This window comes from Coregonus clupeaformis, chromosome 18 (assembly GCF_020615455.1).
Source record: "Coregonus clupeaformis isolate EN_2021a chromosome 18, ASM2061545v1, whole genome shotgun sequence".
In the NCBI taxonomy this organism is placed as follows: Eukaryota; Metazoa; Chordata; class Actinopteri; order Salmoniformes; family Salmonidae; genus Coregonus; species Coregonus clupeaformis.
The window spans coordinates 22098123-22118575 of record NC_059209.1 but is presented as its reverse complement, the minus strand read 5'-3'; the positions used below and the strand labels follow the sequence as shown (position 1 = coordinate 22118575).

At 42.8% G+C, this 20453-nt stretch overlaps 2 protein-coding genes across 15 annotated transcripts in view; one reads left to right on the top strand and one right to left on the bottom strand.

Moving 5' to 3' along the window:
• The window catches only part of LOC121550174 (ARF GTPase-activating protein GIT2), a 38553-nt gene extending 33781 nt beyond the window's left edge, over window positions 1–4772 (bottom strand). For all 14 annotated transcript variants that reach the window (XM_041862282.2, XM_041862288.2, XM_041862283.2 and 11 more), the window contains exon 1: window positions 4454–4772. In XM_041862282.2, the coding sequence (XP_041718216.1) occupies window positions 4454–4505 (52 nt within the window). In that variant the 5' untranslated portion in view covers window positions 4506–4772. The remainder of the gene's footprint in view (window positions 1–4453) is intronic.
• A 3660-nt stretch (window positions 4773–8432) lies between these two features.
• LOC121550237 (ankyrin repeat domain-containing protein 13A) lies at window positions 8433–17155 on the top strand. Its single transcript, XM_041862406.2, has 15 exons — window positions 8433–9001; window positions 10494–10629; window positions 11158–11282; window positions 11399–11443; window positions 11536–11680; window positions 11820–12009; window positions 12129–12195; window positions 12417–12498; window positions 12645–12706; window positions 12917–13047; window positions 13499–13656; window positions 13969–14085; window positions 14318–14487; window positions 14774–14838; window positions 14957–17155. Exons 1-15 carry the CDS (start codon window positions 8903–8905, stop codon window positions 15162–15164), a joined length of 1800 nt encoding a protein of 599 aa, XP_041718340.1. The 5' UTR covers window positions 8433–8902; the 3' UTR covers window positions 15165–17155.
• Window positions 17156–20453: the final 3298 nt, after the last annotated feature.

Genomic DNA, 20453 nt, shown 5'->3' with positions numbered 1-20453 from the left:
CTCTCTCTCCATGCTGCTTTCCACACAGACCTAGCCCTGCCCTGTCATTCAAGGAGCGCATTTGTTGTTCCTTGACCACGAGACACTTGCGTTCAGTCTGCATGGTCAATGCAGCACCTGCAACAATGTTGATGACAACGATGCTGTTTTTACTTTGCTTCTTAATATAAATCCACTAGTATTCTATAATTACACTATTAGTTTGTGTTTTTTACATATGCAAACATCTAGTTTGTCTTTTCTTAGCAAGTTGGGCCTAAATCGTGTCAACCGCTAATGCTAATTGCTAGTTAGCTAGCTAGCTAATAAAAGTGCCCACCATTATATTCTAACTATAGAATTAGAGTTTTGCTCTAAATCCCGAGTCAAATCTTAATTGCAACATTTGGTTAAAAATAAGGCCTAAATTGTTTGCCCATATCATGCAGCCCTATGTTGCAGTGTGGAAATGATCTCAAATGAGTGCAGGAAATGCAGAACATGATGAAAATCCTGAAAATTAGTTGAATTGAACAGTATAAAGCAATCAGAATGTAGAAAGACCCATTGAAATCACGTATAATGTATGTTTTGCCACCCTAGGGTCACGCACTACTCATAAAACAAATGTAGATCTTGTATTATTCAAAAACATAAAATACCTTCAATTTCTTTTTAAATACTGTGATAGGATATTGTGGCCATATCGCCCAGTCCTACTTTAAACAGGTTAACATTGACGGATTACCAGGATGCCTACTCAGAGCATGCGCTGACAGGCTGGCAAGACCCTTCACTGACATTTTCAACCTCTCCCAGACCCAGTCTCTAATACCTAAATGTTTCAAGCAAACCACCATAGTCCCTGTGCCCAAGAACGCCAAGGTAACCTGTCTAAATGACTGTCAAATCACATTTTATTTGTCACATGCGCCGAAAACAACAGGTGTAGACCTTACACTGAAATGCTTACTTACAAGCCCTTAACCAACAATGCTGTTTTAAGAAAGAATACCAAAAAACAAAAATCACAAAAAAATACTATATAAAATAAAAGTAACAAATAATGAAAGAGCAGCTGTAAAAATAACAATAGCAAGGCTATATACAGGGGGTACCGGTACCGAGTCAATGTGCGGGGGCACCGGTTAGTCGAGGTAATTGAGGTAATATGTACATGTAGGTAGAGTTATTAAAGTGACTATGCATAGATAATAAACAGTGAGTAGCAGCAGCGTAAAAGAGGGGTGGGGGGCAATAGTCTGGGTAGCCATTTGATTAGATGTTCAGGAGTCTTATGGCTTGGGGGTAGAAGCTGTTTAGAAGCCTCTTGGACCTAGACTTGGCGCTCTGGTATCGCTTGCCGTGCGGTAGCAGAGAGAGCAGTCTATGACTAGGGTGGCTGGAGTCTTTGACAATTTTTAGGGCCTTCCTCTGACACCGCTTGGTATAGAGGTCCTGGATGGCAGGAAGCTTGGCCCCAGTGATGTACTGGGCCATACGCACTACCCTCTGTAGTGCCTTGCGGTCGGAGGCCGAGCAGTTGCCATACCAGGCAGTGATGCAACCAGTCTGGATGCTCTCGATGGTGCAGCTGTAGAACCTTTTGAGGATTTGAGGACCCATCACCTCGCCACTCTGTAGCCATGTAATGCTTTGAAAATCTGGTCATGGTTCACATGAAGATCATCAAAGACCCACTCCAATTCGTATACCGGCCCAACAGATCCACAGATGACGCAATCTATATTGCACACCACACTGCTCACCTGGACAAGAGGAACACCTACATGAGAATGCTGTTCATTGACTATAGCTCAGCGTTCAAAACCATAATGCCCTCCAAACTAATCACTAAACTCAGGACCCTGGCATTGAACACCTCCCTCTACAACTGGATCCTAAACTTCCTGACGGGCCGCCCCCAGGTGGTGAGGGTAGGCAACAACACATCTGCCATGCTGACCCTCAACACAGGGGCCCCTCAGGGGTGCATGCTTAGTCCCCTCCTGTACTCCCTGTTCACCCATGACTGCGTGGTCGTGCACGACTCCAACACCATCATTAAGTTTGCTGACGACACAACGGTGGTTGGTCTGATCACCAACAATGACGAGACAGACTATAAGGATGAGGTCAGTGACCTGGTAGTGTGATGCCAGGACAACAACCTCTCACTCAATGTCAGCAAGACAAAGAAGCTGATCGTGGACTACAGGAAACGGAGGTCCGAGCATACCCCCATCCACATTGACTGGGCTGTAGTGGAGCGGGTCGAGAGCTTCAAGTTCCTCGGTGTCCACATCACTAAGGAATTATCATGGTCCACACACACCAACACAGTTGTGAAGAAGGCACGACAACGCCTCTTCCCCTCAGGAGGCTGAAAATATATGGCATCTGACTGCAAGGCGCTACAGAGGGTAGTCCGTACGGCCCAGTACATAACTGGGGCTGAGCTCCCTGCCATCCAAGTCTGGAACCAACAGGACCATGAACAGCTTCTACCCTCAAGCCATAAGACTGTTAAATAGTGAAACAGTTAACCAATAGTTACCCAGACTATTTGCATTGATGTTTTTTTATCAAAAGGGGTGCTGTCAAAAAGTGAATGAATTCCATTGGAAATAGATTGGTGTGGGCTAGCCTACTTCAAAATGGCCCTAGGCTACTGTATACAGCTTAACCTTGTCCCCAGGTTCAATTGATAGAGAGAGAGCCGGCTGGATGACGAGATTACACACAGCTAGGCCTACTTATTGTCACAATAATTAGGCTTATTTCCCAACAAGACTATCCAATATTCTAACCAAGCAGTGTTCCTCTTTTAACTAGGAACATCAACCACTAGCTGTTGACCTCTATTTTTTTTTGTGGATTTTTTTAGACTAACATTTAACACAAAGGAAAAGCGCAGATGCTTGTTCAATAGGCCTAAACTGATTTAAAACTCCCTATGATAGAATAACCTACTGAGAGTAGTGGAGGAAGAGTAAAAAAAATAGGTGAGGAACATTTTATACTAAGTCAAATACAATAGCCACAATTCTCATTGCATCCTCAGCATCCAGTCAATTCACTCAACATCCTGTTTTTCTTCCTGTGCTCATTGGACATCACCACAACGTCATTCCTGTATGAAATAGGCTAAACATTATGCAAAACAACCCTCACAACACTTTGCCTAAATCTCTCACAGAGAAGCAGGACGTTACATGATTTCTACACATTTTGGACGAGCTCTAAATTGTTAGGAAATGTTCATTATTCTATAAGATAAACAATGTATGGTATTTGTAGTGGATTTTGTTTACTAACCACTGATAAAGAGCCTCTGAGTGGAGTGACAACATCAAATTGGACAGCACAGCAGCATCATTCTTAAATCGCAGGTTGACAGTCGGTTCATTTCCCCAAAATGAACAGCAGTGTGAGGTTGTAACTAGGGGACCCAACCACAGTTCAGATGTGGAAGCAGTGTGTATCTGGTCATCTGTTCTTCTACTCTTGTCAAAACTCATTCCAGAAGGCAATTGAAGGGAAGCACCTCTAGAATCTAAAACCATGACCACAGAGAAATTCTTATCCCCTCTGTCATGACTCTTCAGAAGCATGCAGCCAGACAGACACAGGAAGTCAATCAACAACACTAAACCACCACAATTAGGTGTGCAAAAGGATGCACACACTGAACTACACCACATTGTAACCATCTTCTGATATTTTATAGCAGAAAGAGACTTGATTGTTGTGCAAATCCCATGTCATACACATTTTACCTTGGCATATCATCAGGAGATTTGCATGCCCACATTTAAACTGAGACTAAGAGACAATGGCTTGTCTGAAACTGAACATGTTACTTCAATTGACAACCACATGAAATACATTGTGGCAGCACTTTGACAGGAAATCATATTTGAAATGGTTATTCCTGCAAAATCAAAACACCCCTATCTTGGAATAGCTGCATCATGATCAAATAATGCAAAGACTTGCATGACTCATGCAAGGACTCAGCAGATAGCTTGATGGTTTATTTTACAACCAATGAACCAGCAGTACATTTGACACTGTAGTTGATAATGTTGACTTCATAGGGGGAAGACACCGCTTGTAACAACACTGTCAACAGCTGAACTGTCATAACTAGCTAACGTTAGTTTAGTTAACCTAATCTCATGCTTAAATTTGAGCTCAGTGCTAGCTTCATAAACCAACACATCAACCATGTTACTGATCAACGGTGGGTAGCTAGTAGCTAGCCAAGCCATACATCATCCAGGCAGAATACTTGTCAAGTATTAACATGGCTAATAGATCTAGCTATTACTTGCTAGTTAGCAAGTAAGCTAACAAGTAATAGCTGATAGCTAGATCTATTAGCCATGTTAATACTTGACTAGTATTCCGCCTGGATGATGTATGGTTTGGCTAGCTACCCACCATTGATCAGTAACGTTAAGTCACTTACCTGGGACACTGCAATCCGCGCAAACCTCACTATTCCTTAATCGTTTTGACATCCTTTGCAGAGAAAAAAAAGGCCTTTAAAAAAAGTCAAGGGAATTGATGAGTGTTTATATACTCATTTGATAGCTGGGAAGAATTTATCTAAGCGAATTACATATGACCTGTTGTTTTAAAAAGACAGAGCAGTTGATTGGAGAGGAGCAAAATAGTTTCCTCTTCAATCTTAGTTTCTTGCTCCAACCAAGCTACCGCTAGCTAGCTTGCACACAACAAGCAGCTGCGATTGTCAGGAAGGAAACTCTCTTGCCACTAGTTGTGTGTAGCCGGGTCTTCACTAGTTACTCCAGCCACAAAGTCATAAACCCCGCCTATTTCTCAAATGTATCTTCTTAAAATCTGATTTTAAACCAAAACCTAACCCTAACCTCAATTGAAGACCCCAAAACACGTTTTTGTTTTCATGAATTTTTATGATATAGTCGATTTTATTGGCTGTGGTAACTAGTTAAAACCCTGTAGCCGAGCGGTCCATGCCATCTGGAATCCTTGGGACGTCTAGGATCCCGGACAGCACAAACCGTAGCCGAGCCAGCTCGTGAAAGTACTTCTATTCAGAATGGAATTACGAAATATATCAATGGACAGCAGTAACACTACATAAAAAGTATTTTGTAGATTAGTCAATTGGCAGTCGCCTACAATGTAAAATGGTCAGCCAAACGACTGTTTAATTTAAAAAGTAGCTGGTTGAGTGTGCCAAAATTTGTGCGCTAACTAGTACCAAAGATGGTGGATAAATGAAGATAGTTCACTCAGGCCGTTTACCATTGAAAAAATGGTCAATTCCGGTCTACTTAACTCGGCGTGTCTCCCATAGTCACCAATGTAATAGCAACTGGGTCTAGTCTACTTAGTTCATTGAACCAGAAAAAAACAGCGAGTGGGGTGTCTCGCTTCCTCTTCCGTCTCTACTAGTACTAGTAGAGACGGAAGAGGATGCGAAACATCCTACTCCCTCATGTTTTCTGTTTCAATGGAAGTCCTCTGTAGCTCAGCAGGTAGAGCACGGCGCTTGTAACGCCAGGGTAGTGGGTTCGATCATAAATGTATGCACGCATGACTGTAAGTCGCTTTGGATAAAACCGTCTGCAAAATGGAATATTTAAGTAGACCAGTCCCCGTTGCTATCACATTGGTGTCTATGGGAGAGCCACCCGTTAAGTACACCGGAAGTGATCTTTTTTTCAACGTTAAACGACCGGAGTAAATTATCTTCAATTATCCACAATCTTTGTTGTAGCTAGTTGTTCAGTGGTCATGGCTAGAAAGGGATCACATTTTTGTCAAATTAACTTCCGATTTGACGTTATGTAGCATGTAAGGATAATTAACGTGGCAGGTTAGGAGAATTAGGTTAAAGTTAAGAGTTAGGGTTAGCTATACTGAACAAAAATATAAACGCAACATGTAAAGTGTTGGTCCCATGTTTCATGAGCTGAAATAAAAGATCCCAGAAACTTTCCATATGTGCACAAAAAGGGTATTTCTCAAAAATGTTGTGCACAAATTTGTTTACATCCCTGTTAGTGAGCATTTCTCCTTTGCCAAGATAATCCATCCACCTGACATGTGTGGCATATCAAGAAGCTGATTAAACAGCATGATCATTACACAGGTGCACCTAGTGCTGGGTACAGTAAAAGGCTACTCTAAAATGTGCAGTTTTGTCAGACAACACAATGCCACAGATGTCTCAAGTTGAGGGAGCGTGCAATAGGCATGCTGACTGCAGGAATGTCCACCAGAGATGTTGCCAGATAATTTAATGTTCATTTCTCTACCATAAACCACCTCCAATGTTGTTTTAGAGAATTTGGCAGTATATCCAACCGGCCTCACAACTGAAGACCACTTGTAACCACGCCAGCCCAGGACCTACACATCCAGGTTCTTCACCTCTGGGATCGTCTGAAACCAGCCACCCTGACAGCTGATGAAATTGAATAGTGTTTCTGTCTGTAGTAAATCCCTTTCAGTGGGGGAAAACTCATTCTGATTGGCTGGGCCTGGCTCCGGAGTGGGTGCCAAGTCATGTGAAATCCATAGATTAGGGCCTAATTTATTTATTTATATTGACTGATTTCCTTAGTTCAACTGTAACTCAGTAAAACGTTGAAATTGTTGCGTTTATATTTTTGTTCAGTATAAAAGGCAAAGAAAGAAAAAACTTTTGACGTTCATTTGACAAAAGCTGGATCCCTTCTAGCAATGACCTTGGTAAGTGGTTGTTGTTGTTGTTGTTGTGGTGGTAAAGGGAAGCGTCGCATGGTAAATCAATAACAACACGAATTGTTGTCATTGATTTGCAATTTAATTGCGCAAATATGCACTACTTAAAGTACATTTCTATATTTACAATACTTAAATTATATGTACGAAAAAGTATTTGTATTGGCAGAAATTAGTAAAGCCTCGCTGAGAGACGCTGATTTCTTTCACAGCGCTAGCTAGTTGGTGGCTGAAGTTGGAGGAAAAACGATGTCTAACAGACAGCTGTGGGATAAGGAGACGTATACTTGGATGGCGGAGGAGGAATGGAAGGAAAAAGAGAGGCAGAGAGAGAGGGAGGAAGAATGTGAGCTTGAGGCGGGGGAAAGGGAGAAGGTTTGGTAAAGAAGAATGGTAGGAAATGTAAGCAAAGTGAGCTGAATACAGGAGGAGAAATGGAAGTGAATGAGGGTGAAGTATCGGAGGTGGTAGGTGTGGTAGTACTCGGAGCCAGAGGCTTTCACAGAGGGTCAGGATGAAGATGAGTCCGTGACAGTAGGAGTGAAGTTTTTGGAAAAATTGCACCCTTGCCTTTTGGCTGATCCATTTGTGGTTTCAAGATGGGTGAAAAAAGCGTTGGGTGTAGTGGAATCGGTGAGGGTAATCAGAAGTGGTCTAGTGATAATTGTTTGTGTTTCTGTTGGGCAGAGGGAGAAGGCGCTCAGAGTTAAACAAATGGGGGAAATAATTGTGAATTGTTTCGCTCTCAAGAAAAGGGCGCCATTGAAAGGAGTGATTACTGGGGTAGCAGTAAATGTAAAAGTGGACCAACTGAAGATTCCCGGTGTTTGTGATGCTCGTTGTTTGGTGCGACGCACACCGGATGGCGAGAGTGAGGAAACAGAAGAGTCATTGTCTGTTCTTTTGAGTTTTGAAGTTGTCTTTGCCAGACAAAGTGAAGTTAGGATATATAAGTTATCCTGTATGAGCTTATGTGCCGAATACATTACATTACGATGTTACAGGTGTCAAATGTATGGGCATGTGGCAGCAGTATGTAGGAGGGAGGTTCCAAGGTGTGCAGAAGGGCATAAAACAAAGGAATGTGTAGCATTGGGGAAAGTAGTGGTATGTGCTAATTGTAGGGGTGGCCATGGGGCTGGGGATCAGAAATGTCCCGTGCGAGAGAAGCAGGTTGAGGTTTCCAGGGTAAGAGTAGTGAAGAAGTTGTCATATGCTGAGGCAGTGAAGAAAGTAGAGGAAGAGGTGTCAAGGGTGGGAGTGGTGAGAGTAGTAGGTTTTTACCAGTACAGAGGGATAGGCCAGCAAGTGATATGTTTCAGTAAGATTGGATTTTTAGCGTTTATAGCAATGGTTATTAATTGTACTGCATGGATGGAACGTAAGTCGAAGAAAATTGAGGTTGTGGTGGCAGCTGCAGAGAGGTATTTGGGTTTACGAGACTTGACATCAGAAGAGTTACAGGGATTGTTAAGTGGTGATGTCCCATCATTTCAGGTTGAGGGTATGAGGTGGGAATGAATATATTTAGATAGTGGGGAAGGGTGGTGTTAATTATTAATAATAATTTTGAATTTGTGAGTGTAGTGTTAGATGGTAGGGTATTTCTTTATTTTATTTTTCAAGCAAAATATAAGTGAGTTGTACTCCAGTCTAGTAGGTGGCGGTAATGCAACAAAGTGGATGCCAACCGCCGTTAAAACTCATTGAAGAAGAAGTAAAGCCTCGCTTCCCCCGCCCATAGCGTAACATGGTAACGTCATTGCTTGGAGAAAAAAAATACATTTTTCGGGAGGCGGAATTTGTTATTTGCTAATATTGAACTTAAAAACGTGTCTTTTATTTAAGAAATATATACAAATAATAATATGTATTCATAAATATAGTCCTATATTGGTCTTTATCCTCAAATAGTTTATTTCAAACACCCGTACCACAATGGTCTCAACGTGACACTTCCTTGTTTTTCGAAAAGTTTTATTTGGTAGTAACGTTAGTTGGCTATCTATGGCTAGCACAATTTGACATGGATCCAGTTGGAATATGAGATGAGGTGCATTGATTAACATTTCTTCAACGTTAAGGTTTAGCTTAGGTTGTCCATGGCTGTAAATATAAGCTAGCTATATTGAGAAGTTGAAACTAGTAACGTTGGGGGAAGATGTTATCCGCGGCCAACGAAGATTTCAGGGTGAAGTTTCCACTACATTCCTTAGTCTGGGAAAATGATTACAGGAAATTGGAAAACGACTCCACAAAGGTAGTTATGTCAAAATATGGACAATGAGCTAGCTATAGCTACTTGCCTGTTTGGCCGCCTTTAGCTAGCTAACTACAGATCTAGATCTATCTGCTTCAAAATGTCTGAAGCTAGCTAGCTACTTGGCCTGACATGGAGAAGCATACAATTTGATTGGCGTAATTCCTAGGCTATGTATGCCATTTTATCCGTTCACGGAATGCCATGTTGCATCATTAATCATGATGATATTAACTACAGTACACATTTCATTCAGCATAGCTAGCCTTCTTGTTAACGTTACTACTGGTTTCACTTTGCATAGGCTATTTCCTGCTGTTCGACACCTGGTATAGGCTGGCCACTGATTCTTGAAGAATAGAAACGCCTTAAGAGTTTAGAAACTGTATTTTCCTATTATAATAACCTAGCTGAGAATTGAGATGTGATGTACATGTCGTGGAGTGGATCATTCTCAGCTAATCATAACCCAAAGATATGGTTGCTTTACTCCATTCTAAATGTTTTTGTTGTCAGTTGAGTATTTGTCATTAACAGGAAATGGGGGATTTATTGCGGTGAACCGGTCTATGGCCCGTGACATGCAAAAGCGGTGAGGGAGGAGCGCCCTTCTCAAACGAACAGTAATCTGAGCTGCTCAGTCAATGCAGCATGTAGCCTCTTTTAGAATAGGAGAGCGAAATACACTCTCGTCTCTAACATGTAGGCTCAGCATTCCCGAACAATCCCATTACAAGTCAGAATGTTGAACAAACTCCATTTCAACTTACTTTACATGTTGTCTGCCGATTTTGCCACTATGTCTGAGGTAATCTGATACAAAATATCCACAGAGAAGCGTTATCAATCCGACCTTAAGTATGCTGGTTTGTATTTCCAGTTTATTTTCAATATTGACACAATTCGCACCCGACAAACACTTGCACAATATGGCCGAGCCTAACCGAACCACAGAGCGCACGTTGTCCTGCACAATCAACTGGCAAATTTCACTAACACTTCCAGATTGCGAGGAAATGTGCTTTGGATGATACTTTCGGTTACATTCGGCTATTGTTTACATATTGTGCAATGCATCAGGAGATTGAAAATACAAGCGGCAGAACCTACCGGCACCGCAAAAAGTTGGGTAAACAACACTTTCCTGTGGATATTTTACCTCCACATCCTACCATCAAATGGACCAACAGCATGTACAACTGGTGAAGTAAGTGTAAATGTCATTTTATTCAACATTCTGACTTGTAGACTATTGTCTTTTTTATGCAGATTTCTTTCAGACTGAATATCCATGGGGAAATCTAATGCAATCACTTTTCACTCGGTGCAAACTCCTCCCACCGGGGTAACCCGGGCCAGATGATCGAATCCCCTCAGTGTAGCTATAGCTTCCAGTGTGTATGATGACGATCTCGAGAGATTCTCTTTAGGTAGCTAGGCTATTTGTTTTTGAAGCCATTGCAATGCTTGTTTGTTTGTTTGTTCTTCTCAGAACGACGTCGAGGCTGTGGATCCCAGGGGAAGGACACCGCTCCACCTGGCTGTGTCACTGGGCCACCTGGAGTCGGTGAGAGTGCTTCTGAGACATGGCGCTGAAGTTACCAAAGAGAATGCCAAGAATTGGACAGGTTAGGCAGGCTATCCTCCATGACAATTCAGACCTCTGTGTTTTGCCTTCATTAGCCCTATAAATAGAATGCCACATTCATTATATTTTATAATAAACATTTACATTTGGATATTGTCTTTTTTATTTATATAATGAATAAAATAAAACATATATCCAAATGTAAATGTGTATTAATACCATGACTTTGGCATACTATTTATAGGGCTATGGCTTCATCTGACACCTTGGTATAGGTCTATTTGTTGGTTGTTAAATTGTGTGATCAAAGTCACTTCCACACATGGACAGTGGGGGTGTCTGTATCAATTTCACACAACATGTACGCTTGAATCAGTAGGTGTCTATTCCAGTCGAAGTGGGACACATGATTTATTTCCACTGCTTCACACAATAGCTCTTGTTACTACACACACAGCTTAGTAGTTGATGCTGGCCATAACAATAATTTATTTTGTATACATTTATTGTCACAGAAGTATGTTATATGTTTAAAATATCTTCTTGTTTTAAACCTGATTGTGTGTAGTGCTGCAGGAGGCGGTCAGCACCGGCGACCCAGAGATGGTGCAGCTAGTGCTCCAGCGGAGAGACTACCTCAAAGCCTCTACAGCCCTGGGAGGAGTGCCTGAGCTTCTGAGCAAGATCCGTGAGGTGTTCTCTCGCCCTCTCTCTTACTCTCTCTGTTTGCTCCCCTCTCTGAAATGTTTTTCACTCATCACAAAAAAAACAAAGAACCGCAAACTCATGCCTCTTTTCAATCCCCCCAGTCCGCGGATTTCTACATGGAAATGAAATGGGAGTTCACAAGTTGGGAGTAAGTTCTACTTGAAAATCCCCCTTTAGAATTGGCCGTGTGTAGATGTTTGAGACGTTGTTGTTTACGTTGCTTTCCCATCCTTTCCCAGTCCCTCTCGTGTCCCGGGTTTGTCCCGGCGATGTGTGTCGGATTTGGAAGAGTGGGGCCAGCCTGCGCGTGGATGCCACTCTGCTAGGCTTCGAGAACATGACCTGGATCAGAGGTCGTCGGAGTTTCATTTTCAGAGGAGATGGTGAGTCCCTTTTTCCCCTGAGTGAGGCTTGCACGCAACTGTGTCCTCCTGACCTCTGTTTCAGCAGGCCGTCTCATCTTTTACCTCGTCTTTTGCTCTGTTGGCATGTTTCATAGTGTGTGGTTGTGCCCATTGGCAGATACCTGCACCGAGTTCATGGAGGTGAACCATGACGAAGAGGTGGTGGACACGGAGCGCTTTGACATCTCCAGGGAGATAGAAGACGTAACGCTGGACTCCATGCAACCTGCAGAACAGGAAGTGGCCAAGCGGCTGACCACGCCCATTGTTAATACCTTTCTGGACACCAGGGACATTGCTTTTGAGAGGCAAGACCCAAACCATACTTTATCTTGTTTCTCTATTGTGTAATATAATAAGTATGTTGAAGGATGTGTAAACTTGTACATGGATTTATAGTAACATGACATTAAATTGTTTTTCACAGAAATAAATCTGGGATTTTGGGTTGGAGGAGTGACAAAACGGAAGTTGTCAATGGTTTCGAGGCTAAGGTTTGTGCATTTATTAAAGCATTCTTGTGTTGTTGATATATAATTATTTTGTTGCTTGTCTTGGTTTGCTGACCTTACACAAGTCCCTTTCTTTAATTTGACAAGATCTACAGTACATTGCCAGCTTTTTTTAAATGGTCAGTTGTTATTTTATTTTAGTAGCAGTAAATGGAAGGATAGTATGCGGTATACTGCATGAGCTGTTTTTATTTTCATTGCAGGTTTTCACTGTGAACAATGTAAACGTGGTGATCCGGACAAGGACAGAGCATCTCACCGATGAGGAGAAGGCTAGAATAAAAAGTATACACCTTTTCCCTACATAACCCAGAGAGAGTACGCAGAACCAAAATGACCTGTCTCGGTTTAGAAGGGGACTTGTTGGAGACTAACGCTCTGTCAGACACAATAACGCTTTGTGTGGATTGTCTCTTTTTTTTGGCTTCTAGGTGAGAGGAATGTTCTGGAGTATCTTCTGGGCACTGTGGAGCAGCAGATAAGTGCTCAAGGGGTAAGAGATCAGCAGACCTGAATTTGAGGTTATGGTGGATTATCTCATTTTTGTATGACCTATATAGACAGAATCTTACTTGCCTGTTTGATTTGTAATGGCTTCAATAAGAATGCTTCGTCTTGGTTCATATGGGCTTCAATAAGAACGCTCAACTTGGTGTATAATGGCTTCAATAAGAATGCTCTACTCTGGTCATATTGTGGATAGGACCTCACTCTGGAGTATGCGACAGCCACCAACCCCACCGCCATCACACCACAGGAGTACTTTGACCCTGCGTTTGACCTTGAAGACCGAGACATTGGCCGGCCCATTGAACTTACCGTCCGAACCCAGAAGTAAGACAATTATGCTGCAAAACCCAAGAGAGAGCAAGGCTTTCTGATCAATATTCATGTCATCAGAAGTCTTGATTGTTTTTATAACGGGTTCCCTCTCAGTTCATAAGAAGGTGTTGGTGTTTAGGTTTTAGCATAAGGGTGGTTGTATTGAGATGGGACTACTTTGCAGTGCGCATAATCTACAAATCGCCATATCTACAAATCACCCTGCATCCCAAATAACTACTCATGATGGGATCAAGATTAGCAATTCTGCGCTTCCTCAAACTGATCCCTCAAACACGACGACACTGTTTTCTGGTTCGTATTCATTAGGCACCAAACAGAAGAAAATGGACTGAAACAGGAGGGACTAGCTTAACTTGTCCAATTATAAATTGTTTTTGTTTTCCATTGGAAAATGTTTTGCTACGGTGTACAATAATGAATACGACCCTGATGTGTCCAGGTTCAAGGGTACATTGTGGATGAGCGAGGAACACCCTCTCTCCCTGGTGGAGCAGGTCACCCCCATCATCGATCTCATGGCCCGGACCAGCACCCACTTCGCCCGGCTGCGGGATTTTGTCACCCTCAAGTTCCCTCCAGGGTTCCCTGTAAAAATAGGTACAATCACACCTCTGTGGAACAGAGTGATGAAATGAGAATGTTTACACAAAATGCTTGTGCCACTCGGCTCATTCAAGCACAACTGTATCAAGCGTCTCAGAGGAGGTGTGCTGATCAAGTCCATATAATCTTATTCCTTTTGACCCTAAATCAGCACTCCTACTCTGAGACGCTTCATACATACGGGCCTGATTGAGAAAAACGGCACCTACACATACAAGGTACCACAATGAAAAGCCCACCATAGAGGCATTTGCTTATAAATAATGGGATCCATGGAGTGACCTGTCTTTGTTTCCTCTCACTCAGAGATTCCCCTATTCCATGTGCTCAACGCCCGCATTTCATTTGGCAGTGTCAACAAATGCAGTACGGGCGACCACTCCACTGCCACACCCGAGGAGGGCAGCTGTGGGGAAGCTGCAGGTAGGCAAGGCACGCCCATGCCGCTGACCAGGGTGACCCCGGAATTTGTCCCCATGGGGTCTGAACAAAACAAATCACACATATAGTCATTTCTCAAATGTATTTCTTCAGTTGCATCTAACAGCTGAACAACCAATATTAATGTTTGTATCCATATCGCTTTTGGTCGAAATGTCAATATTGACAGCCACCACTATTAACATCATTCTGTATGACTGTTCCCTCCACCCAGTTCCCCCTCTATTCCAGGTGTGCCCCTCGGTGTTCGAGGTGCCCTCACACTACCGCCACCGAGGAGGGGGTGGCAGCCGCCACACGGCGGTGTCAAATCACGACGAGGAGCTACTGCAGTATGCCATCCACCAGAGTCTGCTGGAGTCCGGTGGTGGAGCCCTGGGACAGGTCCTAGATGCCACACACACACACCCCCCTCCTACTCATCTGTTTCACTCCCTATCTGGTCCTCTTGCGCTCACGGCCGCCGCCTTGGTGTTCATCTGTTCGACCAGTGGTCGGTCTGTTCAGGAAGCTGCAATGTTGCAAAACTTCCAGATAGTGGATTGTATGGAAACTATATTATTGTCTGACATAAGGAATAGGGAATCCTATCCGTTACGTTTATGCCAGTTTTATCTGGACGTGCCAAGAGTTTCACCTCACTAACTCCACCCTTTTTTTTGTCCTCTAGGAAGTGACATGGGAGGATGCCAATGGTGACCTCACGGACCCCATATTCAGTAGCCAGAGTGACGGGTACGCCAAGTATTCATGCATATCATTATCTACACTTTTCACTTTTGTCCAAATTGACTTCCAATTAGCACATGCAGTATATTCAGAATATATCCATATCCCTCCTCTGTTCTTCCAGAAGCATCCCAGAGGGGGTGCTGGTGGACTTGGGAGACACCACGTCGAGTCAGGCGAGCTCGGGCACCTCGGCCTCAAGCCCCGATGCGGACCTCCGCATGGCCATGGAGCTGTCGGCCCGGGCCCAGGCCGAGGATGAGGGAAGGAGGAGGAAGAAGGAAGAGGAGGAGCTGGAGAGGATATTGCAGCTCTCGCTCACAGAGAAGTAAAAAGAGGAAAATATGAGGGAAAATAATATTAAGGCCATGCCTTGCCATAACTGCATTAACTTTTCGTAGATCAAGAAGCGGCCACCACCACACCCCCAATCCAGCCCCACCCCACCCCCTCCTCCTTCACTACAATCTGCCATGACACCGGCAAAACATCCATGTAACATATGTCATAAACAAAACCTATTTTTGGTTTTAAAAAACTAACATGTATATTGCTATATTTGTATTTCTATATAACACTGAGGCTCTGTCTTAAAAGTGTAGAAGCTGTCAAAATTCCTCCCGTCCCTTTTAAAACAGAGCCATAGCCACTCTACTCTCCCAAAGAGGTATCCAGGTATTCTTTGAGATTATTTTGGGAAGGATTTTCATTGCACTGGAGTGTAAGGGTTGCAACCTGTGATTGTTTTTGTTGGGTGTTGCCAAGATCAGGTTAAACCTGTGACTGGTAGCTGCTTTAGTTGTGGCTCTGGAAGGTTGTTGTTTTAGAGCCCTGGGTCAGGTTCATTAGGCACCAAATGGAAAGGAGCGGAATGAAACCGGGAGGGACTACCTGCACATTTTCAGTTTCCTGTTGCAAAAGGTTTAAAACATATTTTTGTATTATTAACATGACCCTGGAAATAGCACTCCAGTCACACAGCTATTCAAAATATTTAATATCTCAGGGTTCCATTGTTCTACAGTATCTCTGAAACTAGTGAAAGTGCAGTATATTAGTTTATTGTAGACACATCAAACATGGTTTTCTGGTCAACAATATGGCATTTTTGCACTTTGAACAGAATGTCATCAAACAATATATCTTGCTGGTGCTTCCGACCCTTTTTTCTTGCGCTGCAAGAATTCATGTTTTGGATTTGTTGTCATTGATGCAATGTTAAAATGAAAGTGAACATGATCATTCAAACAAGTTTTTGACTTGCCCCAGAAACCAGGTTTTATTCAATTGGGCTAAGGGCTTGTTATTTAAGAGTGCTTGATCTTGTTGGCCATGGTCACTGGGCATCATCAAGCATCAGCACCTCAACAACGCAATAGCAGAAGCCGCTGTGCCTACCTGTGGATGACCAAGGAACATACACACGGTTCAGTGGTGCTCGCAAATAAACAAGGTCGAAACATGGATTATTGTAGGCTATCCATTGTCAAACACTTTTTCCTTTCTTAAATGTCAAAGAATATGGCCGTTAGACCTCAAACACAACAGGGTTCTAAGGTATTTTATAAATCTTGAAACTACAGATAGACCTGTGAACTGAGTGATGTGTGAGAGATCTGAGATGAACATGGATGCAAGCTCCGTGTAGCATCATTTTGTACTGAAGGGAGCGTTCCCCTCTAACATTCCCAATCCCAAATGGAGCCTACCTATGCTCTTATGCAGATCTGAGAGGATTTGAAAGGTGTACGCAATATGGTAATAAGTGTAACTTGCCCTCCTAGGGGAATGTATTAAAATCATATTGCTAATTAGATCTCCACAAGTGCATAGTAGGGTCTAGATTCCATTTGGGCCACAGACATGATTGGTCTGGGGGTGAGGGATCAGTGTTATACTGCTACTCAGGCCAGACCTACTAAAGACACCAGAGAACATTTGAAATGTCTCATCTTTAAAGCTGTGATCCAGGGGCTTAAAAAAATGTTTCCCATCCAGTGGTGTTGCTGGACATAAAATGAATTAAGCAATGTAGTTAATTACACTGATAACCAACAGCACTTTGGACATGGTTCTGATGCATCGCTTTGTCTGTTTTCTGGGGGCTAGAGCTCAAAACGGCTAATGATCAAGTTGCCAAACAGCAGAACATTCTCTAATGTAGCAGAGTTCACTTTGTTTCGATTTCTGGGGAACAGTCTTTGTACTGCTTTATTTGCTAGTAGGTAAGCTTATTTTCTTAACAGAATTCAAGAAAGCATTTGTAAACTGTGATGTTGGTTTCAAATTGTTTTCTTTCTTAAATAAATGCACTTTATTTCAATTTGGGTGAACTATGGCTCCTTATTTTACAAGTAGCTGTTTCCTAGCCTGCTTCTTGCTAAGATAAACAGCAGATGGCGAAACCTATTCATTTTTCTGATCATAAAAGCACAATCCTTAATTAGTTTTTCAGACACATCTCCGCCCTGATCATTGACCCTTCAATGACCCCTGAATTGCTGTAATTTCACTGATATTTTACAGTTTACAACACTGGATTAATTGGTCACAGCAATGCCCTTTGCATTGTTTCATCAATAATCGTTGGTATATATGGTTCGATTATCACATAGATCTATGAATGGATGGTATGTTTTGTTAGGCTAAATATAGTTACCGCCTTCATTAAAATCCTGACATCTGCTCTGTGCGTACCACACTGACCAATTAGAGCATCTGAACTGTTTACCGTAATCCAATTGGATGCCATAAGAATATTATGGTGGATATACCCGGGCACCATATTGTGTAAGAGGAATCAACTCTGAAAATGGAATTGAAAATTATATTAGCGCTCTCCATGAACTGAGAGCGATTATTCATAATCAGACATCTGTCATTTTTCAAAATTTCACATTTAAAAACCAAAATTATAGACACAAAATGAGCAACGGGGAAATAACAAATATGCGTATGGTTTGTGTCTTTACATCATGGTGTCATAAGTGTTTTCAGCATCATGCAACCAGTCTCACTTTAATGTCTCCTGCAACCCTTAAAAAGGAAAAACAGGCAACAACAAAAAATATAGGCATTTGAACAGTAAAAATGTGCAGCTAAAAAGGTGATTACACACGGATGTCGCTTCCAAACGGTGAAAAAGTACTGTGGAAAATTGCAATATTTACCTTTTTTACCTTTTTGGCAGCTATGAGAAGTCACTTTTTTTCAATTATCCATGTAAGTGTATTTTCTAGCCAACTGTTACCTGATAAAGGTGTGTGTGCTAACTTGTCTAATAATGATGATCAATGAGAAGTGGTCCCATTTTGTAAGATACCTTCATGCTCTGTCACAGCTTGGTGTTTGGGGTTCTTTTTCACATGCATTTATTCTTTAACTCTCAAGCCACCAGAGGGCCCATCTCTGATATGCTTCTCTACTGTTCTAGTTATCTTTATTGTCCCAATTGGGAAATGTGTTGTGCAGTCAGGGTTCAACAATAAAAAACAACAACATTAAAAACAGTGACAACCATACAACCGATATACACATAACATAAAACAATGAGATCGATAAAAAGGAGCAATCGTGCAAAAGTGCAACAATAAATAGACATTTCATTTCATGTGCAGATTCAGAAGGTTTATGGCCTGTGGGATAAAATAGTTCTTGTATCTGTTGCTATTGAGTTTGGGAAGTCTAAAACGACGACCTGAGGGGAGAAACGCAAAATGGTCAAGGAGGGGGTGACCAGGACAGTCTAGGATACTGTTAGCTCTCCTCACTACTCGCTTTCTGAATGTCACTAAGAGCTGTGCCTGTTGCACCCCGGTGACCTTGCTGGCCACCTTAACCACCTCGTCCAACCTATTTCTGTTGCAAACCATCGAGAACATCAAAACGGATTCAATAAAACTCCAGTAAAACAGTGTCATCACTGTCTTGCTGACATTAAAAGAGTTAATCTTTCTCAGAAAGAAAAGCCGTTGCTGTCCCTTTTTACAGATGGCATATCAAATCAAATCAAATCAAATTTTATTGGCCGAATACAACAGGTGCAGATATTACAGTGAAATGCTTACTTACAGCCCTTAACCAACAGTGCATTTATTTTTTATAAAAAAAGTGTTGAGAAAAAAAGAGCAGAAATAAAATAAATAACAGTAGGGAGGCTATATATACAGGGGGGTACCGGTGCAGAGTCAATGTGCGGGGGCACCGGCTGGTTGAGGTAGTTGAAGTAATATGTACATGTGGGTAGAGTTAAAGTGACTATACATAAATAATTAACAGAGTAGCAGCAGCGTAAAAAGATGTGGTGGGGGTGCGGGGCAGTGCAAATAGTCTGGGTAGCCATGATTAGCTGTTCAGGAGTCTTATGGCTTGGGGGTAGAAGCTGTTGAGAAGTCTTTTGGACCTAGACTTGGCACTCCGGTACCACTTGCCGTGCGGTAGCAGAGAGAACAGTCTATGACTAGGGTGGCTGGAGTCTTTGACAATTTTGAGGGACTTCCTCTGACACGGCCTGGTATAGAGGTCCTGGATGGAAGGAAGCTTGGCCCCAGTGATGTACTGGGCCGTACGCACTACCCTCTGTAGTGCCTTGCGGTCGGAGGCCAAGCAGTTGCCATACCAGGCGGTGATGCAACCGTCAGGATGCTCTCGATGGTGCAGCTGTATAATTTTTTGAGGCTCTGAGGACCCATGCCAAATCTTTTCAGTCTCCTGAGGGGGAATAGGCTTTGTCGTGCCCTCTTCACGACTGTCTTGGTGTGTTTGGACCATGATAGTTAGTTGGTGATGTGGACACCAAGGAACTTGAAGCTCTCAACCTGTTCCACTACAGCCCCGTCGATGAGAATGGGGGCGTGCTCAGTCTTCTTTTTCCTGTAGTCCACAATCATCTCCTTTGTCTTGGTCACGTTGAGGGAGAGGTTGTTATCCTGGCACCACACGGCCAGGTCTCTGACCTCCTCCCTATAGGCTGTCTCATCGTTGTCGGTGATCAGGCCTACCACTGTTGTGTGTTGTTACCTACCCTTACCAATCTGTGTTCTCCTCAAACGTCAATTTGTTGTCCAGCACTGTTCCCAGGTACTTGTAGGTACTGACCAGCTCAATGTCATTTCCAATGACCACAGTGGGTGTGGGGTTCAGTGGCTGCCTTCTAAAGTCAAATGCCATATTTTTTGTTTTGGAGACATTCAGTTGGAGGAAGCAGTTCTCACACCATGACACAAAGTCATCTACCACAGGCCCATGCTCAGACTCTCCATCCTGTAGTAGACTGACGATGACAGAGTCAATAGCAAACTTGATGATGTGCCTGTTTTCATATTCGCTATGACAGTCATTAGTGTATAGTATGTACAGGGGAGGAGAGAGCACACAACCTTGTGGGGATCCAGTGGAGGAGCAGAGCTGCTTTGACATGACGCCATTTACTCGCACTTGTTGGGACCGGTCGGTAAGGAAGTCCACTATCCAGCCCACAATGCTCACTTCCAGCTTGAAGAGGGAGAGGAGTTTCTCTGCTAGTATGTGAGGCTGGATAGTATTGAAGGGAGTCGATGAGCAGAAGCCTCGCATGGGTTTTTGGGCCCGCCAGGTGCTTGTAGAGGAAGTTGAGTAGTGTT

Excerpts from the sequence above, each read along its gene's own strand:
- LOC121550237 (XM_041862406.2), top strand. The coding sequence starts at position 8,903 with ATGTTATCCGCGGCCAACGAAGATTTCAGGGTGAAGTTTCCACTACAT. Across the intron at positions 11,444-11,535 it reads AATGGGAGTTCACAAGTTGG|GTCCCTCTCGTGTCCCGGGT; the intron begins GAGTAAGTTCTA and ends CATCCTTTCCCA. Across the intron at positions 11,681-11,819 it reads TTTCATTTTCAGAGGAGATG|ATACCTGCACCGAGTTCATG; the intron begins GTGAGTCCCTTT and ends GCCCATTGGCAG.